The sequence below is a fragment of the Paramisgurnus dabryanus genome, chromosome 1 (assembly GCF_030506205.2).
Source record: "Paramisgurnus dabryanus chromosome 1, PD_genome_1.1, whole genome shotgun sequence".
Taxonomy (NCBI): Eukaryota; Metazoa; Chordata; class Actinopteri; order Cypriniformes; family Cobitidae; genus Paramisgurnus; species Paramisgurnus dabryanus.
Genome location: NC_133337.1, coordinates 28968137 through 28981896, shown reverse-complemented (window position 1 = coordinate 28981896; position 13760 = coordinate 28968137). Strand labels below are relative to the sequence as shown.

The 13760-nt window shown below is 38.3% G+C and overlaps 2 protein-coding genes across 3 annotated transcripts in view; one reads left to right on the top strand and one right to left on the bottom strand.

Moving 5' to 3' along the window:
* The window catches only part of cnot4b (CCR4-NOT transcription complex, subunit 4b), a 39492-nt gene extending 34092 nt beyond the window's left edge, over positions 1-5400 (top strand). For both annotated transcript variants that reach the window (XM_065289881.2, XM_065289880.2), the window contains one exon: positions 3284-5400. In XM_065289881.2, coding sequence (XP_065145953.1) covers positions 3284-3597 — 314 coding nt within the window. In that variant the 3' untranslated portion in view covers positions 3598-5400. The remainder of the gene's footprint in view (positions 1-3283) is intronic.
* Positions 5401-9602: 4202 nt separating this feature from the next.
* Positions 9603-13760, bottom strand: part of tmem178bb (transmembrane protein 178Bb) — a 105485-nt gene continuing 101327 nt past the window's right edge. Inside the window, exon 5 of the mRNA XM_065289882.2 lies at positions 9603-13356. Within this exon, the coding sequence (XP_065145954.1) occupies positions 13106-13356 (251 nt within the window). The 3' untranslated portion in view covers positions 9603-13105. The remainder of the gene's footprint in view (positions 13357-13760) is intronic.

The window sequence follows — 13760 nt, the reverse complement described above, 5'->3', positions numbered from 1 at the left end:
TTTGACTCTTCTGTAGTTACATCGTGTACTTAGATCGACGGAAAATTAAAAGTTGCGATTTTCTAGGCTGATATGGCTAGGAACTATACTCTCATTTCGGCGTAATAATCAAGGACTTTGCTGCCGTAACATGAGTGCAGTAGGCGCAATGATTTTACGCACTGGCCGAAAATAGTCCCATGCTATTGAAAGTTACCAATGGGATTATTTTCGGCTGCTGCGTAATATCATTGCGCCGCCTGCAGCCATGTTAAGTCCTCGATGGTTATTTTTTTAGCACGATGCTAATGGTCTAATAAGATTAAATGGATTATGCTAAGCTATGCTAAAAGTGGTATAAGTGGTACCCAGAGATTGGCTGAATGGATTCCAAAATGTTAAAAATCAAATGTTTAACTCTAAGGGAGCTGGAAAATGAGCATATTTTCAAAAAAGTGGAGTGTCCCTTTAATTAAGTTAACTTACAGTGTAGTATAATATATGCCAATTATTGATTGTATAGCACACCATGCAAAGATGATCAGGTCTCATATAAACTAAAAAATAGTCACCGTACTCTTGAAGTTAACCAAAAGAATGGCCTATCATTTTTCACATTTTTCATGCCATTCTTTATTACTTTGACAAACACAAGTTACACATTCATTTTGCATTGAAAAGGAGCTCAAATGAATAATGCATTTAGGCTTTTAAAACATTTGTTCTGTAACCTTTTCACTAAAAATGTCAGCGATGTAGAGCCACATTAGAGGGCACACATTTCAGATCAATTCTCTTCAGATGGTCTCTGAAAGCATCTGTGTGGACTAAAGTGATATCGCACAGTAATATTGTGCAATAAGTACTTGCAATCAATGCGCAAAAAGGTGCTGCAAATATTTAGTGAAAATTTTGTAGTGTTTTTAACAACTCGAGCTGCAACGTAAATTACTGTTTATTGACCTCCATTTACTGCTGATGCTTCTCCAACTTTTTCGTGCTTTTGCGTGGACAGTGCCTACTAGTGGTCTGCATGTCTATTTGCACATTGACACGAACAACAACTCAGAAATAATAATGAAAACTAAAAGCATTGAGGCTATGGAATAGGTCCGACGCAGAAGTATAAATCATCCTTTAGTCCTGACTAAATATGGCTGAAAAGAGCCCAGAGAAAAATTGTAAAGCTATAGTTGTGAATAATCAATAGTTTTGAGTAAAATGTTGACATTTTTCTCTGCCTGGGAAAGGGAAAATAGCAACGTCTTATCTATAGCTCCCTAAGGTTAAAGTTGCAATCTGTATGAAAGTCACGCCCGTTGTCTGGGTGTCTCACAGCAGCCGCCTGCAGCATCCATCATCTGCAGGGGGTTCAAAATGAATGGCTCACAGCAGGTCGGGATGTTTTAAATGGCACAAAAACCATCCAAACCCACCTTGTTTCCTTGGCAATTAATCCCATTATGTTGTTTGATTTAAGAAAGGTGTCAGTAATGTCACCAACATTACTTAAATGATTCATGCATGGGTACCAGCTAAAGAATAGTGGTTTTGTTGATGGGAAAGCAAACTTTAATCTTTTTTTAAAAAGCGCTATATAAACAAAAAGGTGCTCAGTGGTAGAGCGTTGCGTTAGCAGCGCAAAAGGTCATGGGTTCAAACCCGGGGAACACACTTACTGATGAAAATAAATAACTTGTAATGCACTGTAAGTCGCTTTGAGTAAAAGCGTTTGGCAAATGCATGAATAAATAAAAATATATAAATAAATAAAATAAACTAAAATTTCATGGTATTATTGTAAATTTTTGTATATGTAAATCTCCTGCTATCATTTAGTTCTTTTGATAAGGAACATTACTATGAAAGATGGAAAGGCATGTCTAGTTTAATATGATGCCTATCATTTATCATATTAATTGACTCATTAAGGGTCTCATTGTCAAAGGAAAGCATATACCAGTTTCACTTTTTTTTTTTTACAACATTTAATAACATTTTCAATAGTACCATGTATTGTGTATACACAGTATATGTCTGTTCTATTATATTTGATATACTATATATTAATAATTATCCCATTTCTGTGGTTTGTTTTGTTTTCATGTAAAGCTGCTTTAAAACAATGCAAAAAAAGCTATATAAAGTATAGTCATGCACATCTCGTCAGTTACGCCGGTTTCTTGAATAGTAGTAAATCACCTCCGCTTGCTTTCAAATGGAGCGCCATTTACTACACAGAGCCCTTGTTCACTCACAATCGGGGCAATTTTGCATCAATTATCGCGGACTTATCGTCTGTTATATGTACTCTATGTGATATGGCCCAGCTTGTCACTAAACTACAGCTTTGTGTAGTAAATGCCGCTCCATCTGAACCGGCATTACTGATGAGATGCATATGATATCGCATATACCATTTTACGTTATTACTGTTTTTACTTTAACATTTAATAACATTTTCAATAGTACCATGTATTGTGTATACACAGTATATGTCTGTTCTATTATATTCTATATACTATATATTAATAATTATCCCATTTCTGTGGTTTTTATTTTGTTTTCATGTAAAGCTGCTTTAAAACAATAAAAAAAGCTATATAAAGTAGGGCTGCATGATAAATCGCATGTGATTGTCACGCGCATCTCCTCAGGTATGTCGGGTTTCTTGATTAGTAGTTAATAAATAACTTTCGCTTGCTTTCAGATGGAGCGGCATTTACTACACAGAGCCCTTGTTCACTCACAATCGGGGCAATTTTGCATTAATTATCGCGGACGTATTTCCTGTTATATGTACTGTATGTGATATGGCCCAGCTTGTCACTGAACTATGGCTTTGTGTTGTAAATGCCGCTCCATCTGAAAGCAGGTTATGGCGATTTACTACTAATCAAGGAATGGATATTACGGACGAGATGTGGATAATATCGCATGCGATTTATATTGCAGCCCTAAAATAAATAAAAAAAAATCATTCAGTTGTGGCCATGAATGAGTATGGACACGTTAGAGGTTTTGTTTTTGATAATAAACGCAGAATGGTAATACTAATGTAAAAACCTCTAACAGCTCTATTCGAGCGCAATCTGACCTCCAAAGTATACAAACATTTTTTTGCAAAAACAGTCCAGTAGGGTAGAGCAGAAGACGACAGAGCAGTCAAGCTAGAAAAGGGAAAACGTACTTGATACTGGAACATCTGAGTGATGGAAGTCAATGACCAGGATTTTAACTGAGGTGAGGTTATGAGTTGGACTCCATTTAACACCAATTGTTTTCCTCGCTTTGCCTCCATCAGGTATCCCAGCTTCCTCAGGCAACAGTCTGGACTCTCTGCAGGATGACAATCCTCCACATTGGCTTAAATCCTTGCAGGCACTTACAGAGATGGATGTGCCTTCAAGCTCCACAGTGCCCCCCCAGCCCCCACACAGCGGTCCTTACGGCGCCCAGTTCCCCCACAGAGCCGGCTGGGCCCCTTACCCAACCACAGCCTCGGCAAACCCCGGCACTCAGTTCCACTCCCCACCGCCAGGCTTCCAGACCGCCTTCAGAGCCTCGGCCCAGACCGCTACAGATCTGCTACAGAGTGCCGGCATGGACCGCCATTAAGAACTGTGAAATCTAACCCCTACCCCTTTTCACAAGAAGACCCCACAAATACAATCAGTATAAACCAATTAACAAAATAACACGATTATGTATCAATTTCGCTGTTCCTTAATTTTTGCCGCCATTTTATCTTTTTCTCGATTTGTGCTACGCTTGGTTGAGTGTTTTGCCTTGTTGCTGTAGCGTACCGTTCCAGCTTTCCAAATTGCAGTATGTTTTCTACAGGTATGAGATACTTAGAGGCCTAAATAAACTACAGAGCTGTAATGCATTAACCTCTGTATAATCATTTTGGGTGTCTATGTATCACCCGCATACCAGTGCTCAACAAAGCGATGTTCTTTTAGAAATTCCATTGAAAGAAATCTAACGAAAGTGTCTTGATTAGACATAAGAGTCTGCCTTCAAAGCTAAACCAAAAAGAACAGGATCTGTTCATCATCCGCACAACTAAAAGCTATTTGCTGTGAAAGCCATGCCACTATAAGCAATCAAGTGGATATCCCAAAAATATGAATAATAATAAAACAGGGCTTCAATTTTTGTGTGATCAAAAGGGTACTTGACTTCCATTATTCCGAAGGATCAAAGGCATAATGATGAGGAAGCAAAAAGTATAAGCACTTTTTTCAGAGGATCTTCTGCCTTTCTACCTTTTTTCTATCCTTGTTAAAAGGGAGATGCATTTTTATGGGGTCGTAAATGTGGTGCCCGCTCTGAATGTGGTTATGGTTCATATGGCCGTAACGTTTAAAAATGCAACGTCTGCTGTAGATGGTGCACTTTGTGATGAGTTCAGCCTTGTTAGCAGACCTTTGCCTATGACCCCTCCACCAAATTGCCCGGTTGGTCGGGGGGTCTTCGACTTTAATTCCGACACTGCAGTTAACCTCTGCATCAGAGGATGGTACACTGCGAAATAAAGAGGAAGGGCGGTTGCATTGAAGAGTTGGGAAGCACTGACCCCTTCAAGCGTAGGGCTTGTGTAGCACGTGTGGTGCCGCCATGCGGCATCTTACATAGCTTTCCTTGCCTGTTGGGCAAAACAATCTACGTGGCCTAATCAGTGTTTACGTTCGAACTATGCTCCCTGAAGAAACTTGAAAGAATGAAAGGTGTGCAGAGGTTGAGGAAGTAGATCTATAGTTGACTTATTCAACTCGAGTGAATGCGTAGCATAAAACTTTCCCCTGTACAATAGAGCCACAAAAGGTTTACTTCGCATGAATTAGATTGCCCAGTGTTTTACACAACTTGGGGTTAAAGGGTGTTTTCAAATGATTGCTAGGAAAAATAAATAGGCTCTTTTTTAACAGTTTGACTTTTGTTCACGGACAATTATGTAGTGAAATGTGATCATGCTGTTTGTGTCTGTAGAAATTTGTTTGCACATTTTCCACTGGCGAAGCAACGTGATTGCGTTTGAGTGGTAAGTGATGAAGAAAGCTGGAATGGTAGCGCTACTGGACAACAAAGGTGTTGGCAATACACAAGGATCTCTTTTGGGACTGTTAACATTGTTCGTCACTTCTACTTGACCCCCCCAAACCCCTTACATTTACAGTTCTTTTAATGGTCTTAATCCTGAATCAGTTATGCCGACTGATTAGTATTCAACAGTATTCAAGAGAAATGAATCAATTAAATCTCAAGAAGAAACCTGTGTGGTTTAACTATGGGTTTTACACAGTGCTAAAATGTAAGAAAATGAAAATTGAAGCACTAAAGGAATTGTACCTCTCTTACGGTCTGGAGGAAAATGAAAACTAAATCTTAAATAAATGAGAAAATGTTTGAACTGAAGTTATATTTTATGGCTTTTGTCTGCCTTAAATGATGTTTAGCATGAAGTAGGGTGTTTGTGACTTCATCAAGTGATTTAAATGAGATGTGGGCATTACAGAAGGTCAAATTTACATATAATATTAAATACATATATTTTGTATGTAATTAAGTAGGGATGTAACTATTAAATCGTGTGTCCTATTAAAAATCTGAAATCGATTCTGAATCGCAAGGCTGCGATTCTGTGTTTCACGCACAGCTTGTGCATGTACCATGGTGTTTTGGTCAGTAAGAGGTCCTTATCAATCTAAAATCATTAGGAGTCGGAGTCATTTATAACGTGCATTTAAAAAAGCAACACTCATTAAAAAAATCATTCAAAATATTCTTTATTATCATAAAAATACCTGAAACAATTTGAAGAACAGCGATACAAATATTCCTGTAGACATTTCCTGGAATAGCGTTTGGAATGCTGCTACTTCTGTGGCAGAAAGGGAGTTTCTGCATGAAGGCGCCCCCTGGCGTTCGGATGTGCCAGGATTTCATCCTTAATTCATTAAAATTCATTCTTTGAGAAAACGCGCATTTGCACGATTAATCGTTATAGCCCTATAATTAAGTGAACTAATTAGGATTCTAATGGCGAGGATTCTGTTCTGACTCTTCTCATTGATTTTAATTCTCTTCTGCTGTCAGATGAAATGCCAGCAGTACTCGAAACACCAACTGTACAGTTATGCAATGACTGGGACCCGGCCGCTACCTTTACCGAAAGTAAAATAATTGGCTTTGACTGGGTAATATTCTTACAAACTGTGAGATCTCTCCTGAAAATCAAATTTAAGATACATTTTATTGGCTAAGTGAAGACGTTGTGACATACTATTTTATGAAAATAAAAAGTCACAATTCAAAAAGACTTCATAAATATCTGCAATTTTGGGGAGAAATGTGATCTTAATGTTTTTGTGAGATTTACCCGAATTATTGATTAGTGCTAATATTTGGGACCCATTCTGTGAAAACTGAGCTAAAGTCATTTTGTGTGCTTTGCTGTTTTCTACATGTTGTAAAAAACATTCTGTGAAAATATAACCTTGATTTATTCAGAAGATCATATCAAAGACTAAAATTCAAGTGAAAACCAACTTTGGGGCTCATAATCTCATAATTAGATTATAATACTTTAATCTGGATTTCACAGACAGGGTCACATTTATCTTATCAGTAAATGTTTAGTGTGTTTATTAACTCTGAAGAGTGCAAATTTAATGCAGTGTTTTTTTTTTAGCAATGATCTAAAAACATTTTACCCCCAAATTTCACAGAATTATAAAAGACAGGATGTTTTAATCAATATACATAAGAAATACTGGCCGCCAGTTTTTGCAATGATGGATTTTGTCATATTCTCTCACTACCCCCGAATGTTTGGACACATCCTCCTCAGTTGCGTCAATGCTCATCCGCGACTGCTCTTTTAAAGCTTGTTCCACTTGCCCTGTTAGAGATTAGGGAGAAAAAGGACTAGAGAGGGTTTGTGACACTTGCTTCATTTCCGTTCACTCTAGTGGGTGTCAATACCAACCTCCTGTCCACAAGCCTTCAAATGTGTTCGGCGCGGGCCAATTAACTTTATCTCGGTAAAGAGGCAGCAGCTTCCAGATAATGTCAAGAGTGCATTAGGCATTCGCAGTGAGCTTACTGAGCGCTTTGCTTTCAAATGCTCAGCAGAGCCACTCTGTCATGCTCTTGTGCGTAAATTACCGCAGTGCTGATCTAATTGGCAGCGGAAGCTGGCAGAAAATATGCAGTACAGAAACTGCAGCCACTGGGTATGATTTCTCAGGGGTGCAAGTTATTATGACCCAAAAATGTTAGGTGTTTCAAAGTAGCGCATATATAGTGTGTTAAAGGCTAATTTGTGATCTCAGTATATTAAGACTAAATAATCACCTGTATGTTTTACATAACATCATCTTAAGATAGCAGCCATATTTTTGTGCTGCTGTTGAAAGTGCTTTTCCCCTGCACATTGAAGGTGGCTTAGAATATATAGATGGATTTCAGTCATGTGACCTTTTACGTCATGCCGCCATCTTGAGGACCTACCGAGTACCAGTAGGCTATTGACAAGCACTGGCTACCTTGCTACGATTTACGGATTTCTTATCTTTTACTGTCTATGATTCTTACGGATACAGTAAAGGGCTACGAAAGACAACATGTCGCATCTCGACTGTCATGAAAATAAACGCTACTTTAAAAAAATATATCTTGGTTAGGGTGTGATGCCTTTTCGATCCCTGATGCGTTCTTCCAGCCGCTGTCCGCTGCTACCGAACTACCACTATTTTACAACATAAGAAGGCGCGACACAACATGAAACTTTGCTTGAAGTATCACCTGGATCTCTACACATGAACGCGAGCATTGAGAACATTGTTTGTGTACACGGAGTTTACTAAAAATAAAGATTTTGTACAACTGACTTTGGCTGTTATGTTGTCCGCTCGTCATCTCTGCCAGACGTAAATAATCGATTTCCGAATGCGAATGAATGAATCTCATATGAGGCTCCTTTTCAACTAGAAGGTCAATATTGTTTATCACTTGCGACAAAACAACGAATTATCCGTGCATTTTTATGGAACTATGCTTTAGGAGATATCCCTCCTTACGTCGCAATTGGAGATCGATACATCTCGACTGGGAAGAAGGCGGCGAGCGGATGCCAAATCATCCAAAGTCAATTGTTCAAAACCTTTTTAGTTAACTCTGTGTTCACAAACAATGTTCTCAATGCTCGAGTTCACGTGTAGAGACACAGGCGATACTTCGAGCAAAATATCATGTTGTGTTGAGCCTTCTTAGTGTTGTTAAAATAGCGATTTTGTTGCTCACAGCATATTGAAGGCATAGCTTCTAGTTGTTTTGCGACCACTTCAGGTCCTCAAAATGGTGCAAGACAACTGAGTGACGTCAGCTGATATCCATGTATAATGGAGATGCACCCAAGTATCAGCCTATAATCGCTATCACCAGATAAAAAAACATTTTCCCTCTTTTGGACATTGGCAGATTGTTTAAAAACAGCCAATGATCAGGGCAGATTATATCCAGCCAATCAAAAAAGGTGAGAAGACACATCGGAAATCATACCGTGTGTGATTATTTTGAATTGGTCACAATGACAGCAGAATTGCAATATGTACACATCCTCTTTGTAAGTCGCTTTGGATAAAAGTTGCGTCTGAATGTAAATGTACTTGTAGGATTTCACAACATTTTCTCATCGGTTTGTATTTGCAGCTTAATTTGTACTGTTTTTGTACTTTTTGATAGTCTGCACCTATCCTAAACTTTTGGCCCAAATACCAAAAATTCAAGTTTCGCTCCTACACCCCTTGCCTTGCATCAGGCAATTAAACTGATGGTCTCAAGCCATTGGTTGAGCTAATGGTAGGCTGGTCGAAAAACGGTAAACTTACTTACTTTTTTAGGCTGACAAAAAGTATGTTATAATCAAAATAATAAATCAATCACACAAGACCCGAAACTGCTGTAGTAATTTCTGAGCGATGTAAGCTAAATGCTCTTAGATAATAAAATGTTTCTATGACCCCAATCACCTATAGCGGGGTCAGTACTTATTGTCTCAAGAAGGTCTGGTTGTTCGTGCCCTTTTGAACAAGAGGTGCCCCTTAATAATCATCTGTGGCTATTTGCAGCCGTACACATTCTCCATAAGCATTCATTAAATATTCATTAGTCTTCAAACACACGCTTTCATCTAAGGGCTTGTTGTTGTTTTGCACTTTGCGAAATCAACATATGGTGTACAAGAGATAGTTCGTAATTGCATCTATCAGACTTTGCTTGCCATTATCACATTCAATGAATGTTTTTATCCTTGTACTTTTCTGCATCTACTTTCCTCGGATCTGTTTTCAATGGCTCGCACAGTTGATCAGATAATAATGTCATTACAGTTGTTGCCATGGTGATTTCGCTTGCTTAAAATGTCAGGGCGTGAACTTTACTGATTGTTGTGTCATGCTAGACTGCCGCCCTGTGATTTTATTTATTTAATTTCTTACCTGCTGTTTTTCACGTTGAACACATGTTTGTATGGAGTGTAATTTGACGGTGTGCCTGGAAATATTACATAAACAATGAAAGGTAAGTACAGTAGGAAAGTAAATATAACATAGAAATAAACACAACAATGAGATTTTATTTTGTAATGATATTACATTCCACAGTTTTAACATTTTCCAGGATTTTCTTTAGTGTTTTTTACATTTTTTTCTTCTTTAGGTACTCAACAGACACGCTATTGATGGAGAAGACCCAATAAGCCTTTCGGCGTTAGTGTCCCATAAAAATGAAAGTCGCAGTTTTACCGATCCTGCTACTTTTTTAGTTTATATTTTTACATTTGAAACAAAACATATCCCCACTCGTGTTAAAACACACTCCACCAAACAAAATCAACAAAGTGTTGGCTAATGAATGTAAACACATTTGTATGAATCAGATCTACGAGTGTGGTTGTTTTTTATTGTCAGTCCGACAGCTGTAATCCTGAGCCCATATAAATGCCAACGCCTTATTTTCTTACCTGGGAGGGGGATTCTTTAAAAAATGCCTGAGTGTCTGTTTTCTATTGTTAGTCATTGCCAGGGTGTTTATGTTGAAATATTTCACAATAAACATTATGATTTATATGAAGCTTATAAAAGTCAGTTTAAAACCTGCGTTGTGTCTTGTACTGTCTAGGATGGTTGCCAATTAAGCTATAATTGAAATTATTTATTCTAAGCATCTGTTGCAAACATCTGCCCTTCAAGTATTTTTTTATCTCTTTATACTCCGTTACGATACACCCTTCACTGTCACGTTGTGAAAGTACTGGTTTCGAATTTGTGGAAATGTGAAGGAAGTCGACTTCGAAAGTAGGACCAGAGAAAATGTTTTGGTTTTATTAGCAACCAGCGACTATAATTTTTAATGAATATTTTCCTTGTAAATATGTCTAGAAAGACTCATATATAAGTCCAGATGGACTTGATTGAAAACAGATGGTTGTTATACTGTATGTTTATGCAAATGTGTTCTGTTTCTGGACTCGATACTCAAATTTGTACTAAAATTGTGGGCGGTTTCGCACTCTCACAACAATTTGTACGTATAAGTGGTGGCTGATTCATACAACCAAATTCGTATTTACGATTTGCTTTTGCCCCCTGACATAAGGGGGGTGGTTTCATTATTTTTTTTTTTTATAGCAATCGTACATTTTTGTACTATTCGCTTCTTACTTTGTATTCTTACGAAATAATAAAATTTTGCCCACTCTTAAAATACGTATGAATGACTGTGAGATCTTGAGTTGTGTTTTCCAAAAGCATATTTAGCTTGCAAATCTTTTGGTTACGTTTTTCCAGAAGTGTGGCCGGTTGAGTTTGTGTAATTTCATTGCCGATAGCATTACCAACTTGTATCTTCAGCGACTAGAATGTTCCTGGCACGGCGAAAACAAAACATTCCTAAATATCCGAAAGTCTTTAAAGACTGCAGGATCATTATTTCTGTAAGTAAACTAAGTAAAGCTGTAGGAATGGAGAATGCATAACAAGAATTAACTGTATTGTTGCATCTTTATTCCATCACTGTTGTGTTTATGATGCAATGGTTTGCATTTGTATTGGGAAACACTTTTAAATGGATACACAGTCAGACGAAATTGTCAACGTGGACCCTAGCTGTCACTGGGGCTGTACCCTATTCAAAAAGTACATCTTTGTACTTTAAAGAGTTCATATAAGTACCTCAAAGGTACATATTGGTACCAAATGTATACATATCTGTACCTAATGGTATATATTACGACCTTTATAAGGGGAACTGCCATAACCATGACAACTGATGAGACATAACTGGACATCTATCTCATGTATAGTGACTTTGTATGTATTTTTAAGAAATAAGATCTTTTTGGCAAATCACCACTTGTAGAAACCTGTAAACATAGTCTTCCGGCAGATTTACTGTCAATTTTCTGTTTGCAAAACAATTGGCATGGTTAAATGTATGTGCGGACCTGCCAGCGACACACAGTGCGTGCGTCACATTGTGGCACACTGTTATATGGCTGCTTTAGTGTTTTTTGTAAAATGTGATGACTTTAAGTTTATTAAGCTATCGCGAATTGGTGTCACGAGAAGAAAGAGAATACGATCAAATCTGAGCATCACAATTTGAGCTCTGGTCTGAGGGAACCACTCACGTTGGCTTAGAGATTGTATTAAGCTTGTGCTTCACTCAACGCCATCACTATTTGAAGTCACGATAACACATTTATCTCCGTATCGGCAGGCATTTACACATCACGTCCTGTTTTGGAAGTTCGCTTTGCATAAGAGACACAGGAAGTTAGATTCAAATGAGGACGCCTACTGTCAGCGCAGAAAAGGCTTTTTTTGAAGGAAGTCAGCATGCATTCCCATCAAATAAAATAAATGCGTTCTTCTAGTCAGGCTTAAGGCGGTAACATTGAGATGTTGGGTTGACTTTCAGTCTACGGATGCTACGTCGGATGTGTCTACGGGGAGTAAGCATACAAGTGCGCTAAAACACGATATGCCATCTTTCCTTTCTGGTAATTCTCAGTTTAGCAAAAAGCCCACCCGACTTCCCCCAAGGCAGGTTTTTGATTTGATGCGTTGTATTATTTTAGCATTAGAAGAAATTTTTGTACTTTTTTTCTATGGATACCACAAAACCACTCTCACGCATGTATCGGGTAGAGAATTTACCCCCTACTTGCTGTTCACAATGATAACTCTATACACTACAAAACAAAAAGCACATGATCAATTAAGGATGTTAAAAATGTCCAGTTTTAAATAAGAAATAAATGGAATGAATTAAAAAAGAAAAAATTGTCTTTCCGGATAGGAACTTATCTTTTCTGGGATATTATAGGTATTACTTTTTTCTTTACAATTCGCTGTACAGCAGTAGCAATATAATGTCATTCAGGAGCAGGCATTTCCCATTCCTAAAATTCACGCATAAACATATACTTCAGCCAGATTCCAAGAGGCATGGTACGAGGTCTCCACAGCCCGAGACGTACTCCATAAATTTACCACGACGGATTGAAATCCCATCCGAGTTGTTGTCCTGTCATGTGTAAGGGCACAATGGTCCTGGTGCTTTAAAATGTCTGAACTCCTGGGTTCGAAACATTGGCACTGCTTACCGAGCAACACGTGGTTCTGTCCAGTCACAAATACCATAGAGGTTTGGCAGTTTCTAGGCATCTTTATACGTGTAAACATCCATCCATTTATCCATGTGTCCATGAGCATTTACTGTTGTCGAACAATGTGCAAGTTTTTCCTCTCCGTTTCATGTTATCCTTATATTTGTGCTCACAATGTCCCAACTTCAAATAAAGTTCTGATGTGCAGAACAACAAAAAGGCTCGCCAACAATTGTTTTTTTTTTTTTCGTTTTTTTTTTTCTTTTAAACGATCAGGACACTCAATTGTAGATTCAGACACATGGTTAAAAATGGCATTGTGGCCTGGTTGGTGAGATTAGAAATGATTTTTATATGATTTTAATCTTCGGGCATGGTCTTTGTTTCTTTTTTCGCCCCCATTGTCCAGCTCCATGTATGGCCCAGGGGTTTCTGGTGGCCCGTCCCCTAACACACGGTCCCGTTTTCTTGACGGGACTTGGGGCACGTTGAACGAGGAATTGGTTGTACGGAGGGTGCCAGTGTACAGAAGAAACCAGCGATGAGGGATAGACCTAAACCGCCCCAAGCGCAGAACATGGACCAGCCGTAACCGTGACTGATGTCATCCGGGAGGCCGTAGATGTAGCGCGGGTAACGGGACAACTCGAAGTTAATACCTGCTACACAGGTGCACAAGGAAATGATGCAAAATGTACCTAAAACATAAGAAAGAAAAAAAGACATATCAATTATGCATACAGTTTAATTTCTTTCTTTTAAAAGTAAACTGTGTACTTCTATCATAGACAGCGGATTTTTAAGGTGGAATCTTAACAGAAATAGATCAGTCGTTGGCTACTTGAGAATTTGATATTAGGCCCCGTGTCCATCTGAGCGTTTGTTCCTGTGGATGGCACAGCGCACAACTTTACGTTTTTGTTTGTGCACCCAAACATTTTTAACTTGGGGGAAAAACGCTCAGCTCATTAATGTCACTTTTTACTTAGCTGTCCAATGGCAGTGGTGAATGGGCAGGACAAATACCACACCAACCAATCGGTGCATCGTACAACGACTGATAAACAAAACAGAAGTATCATAACAAACAAAGTATTTAAAG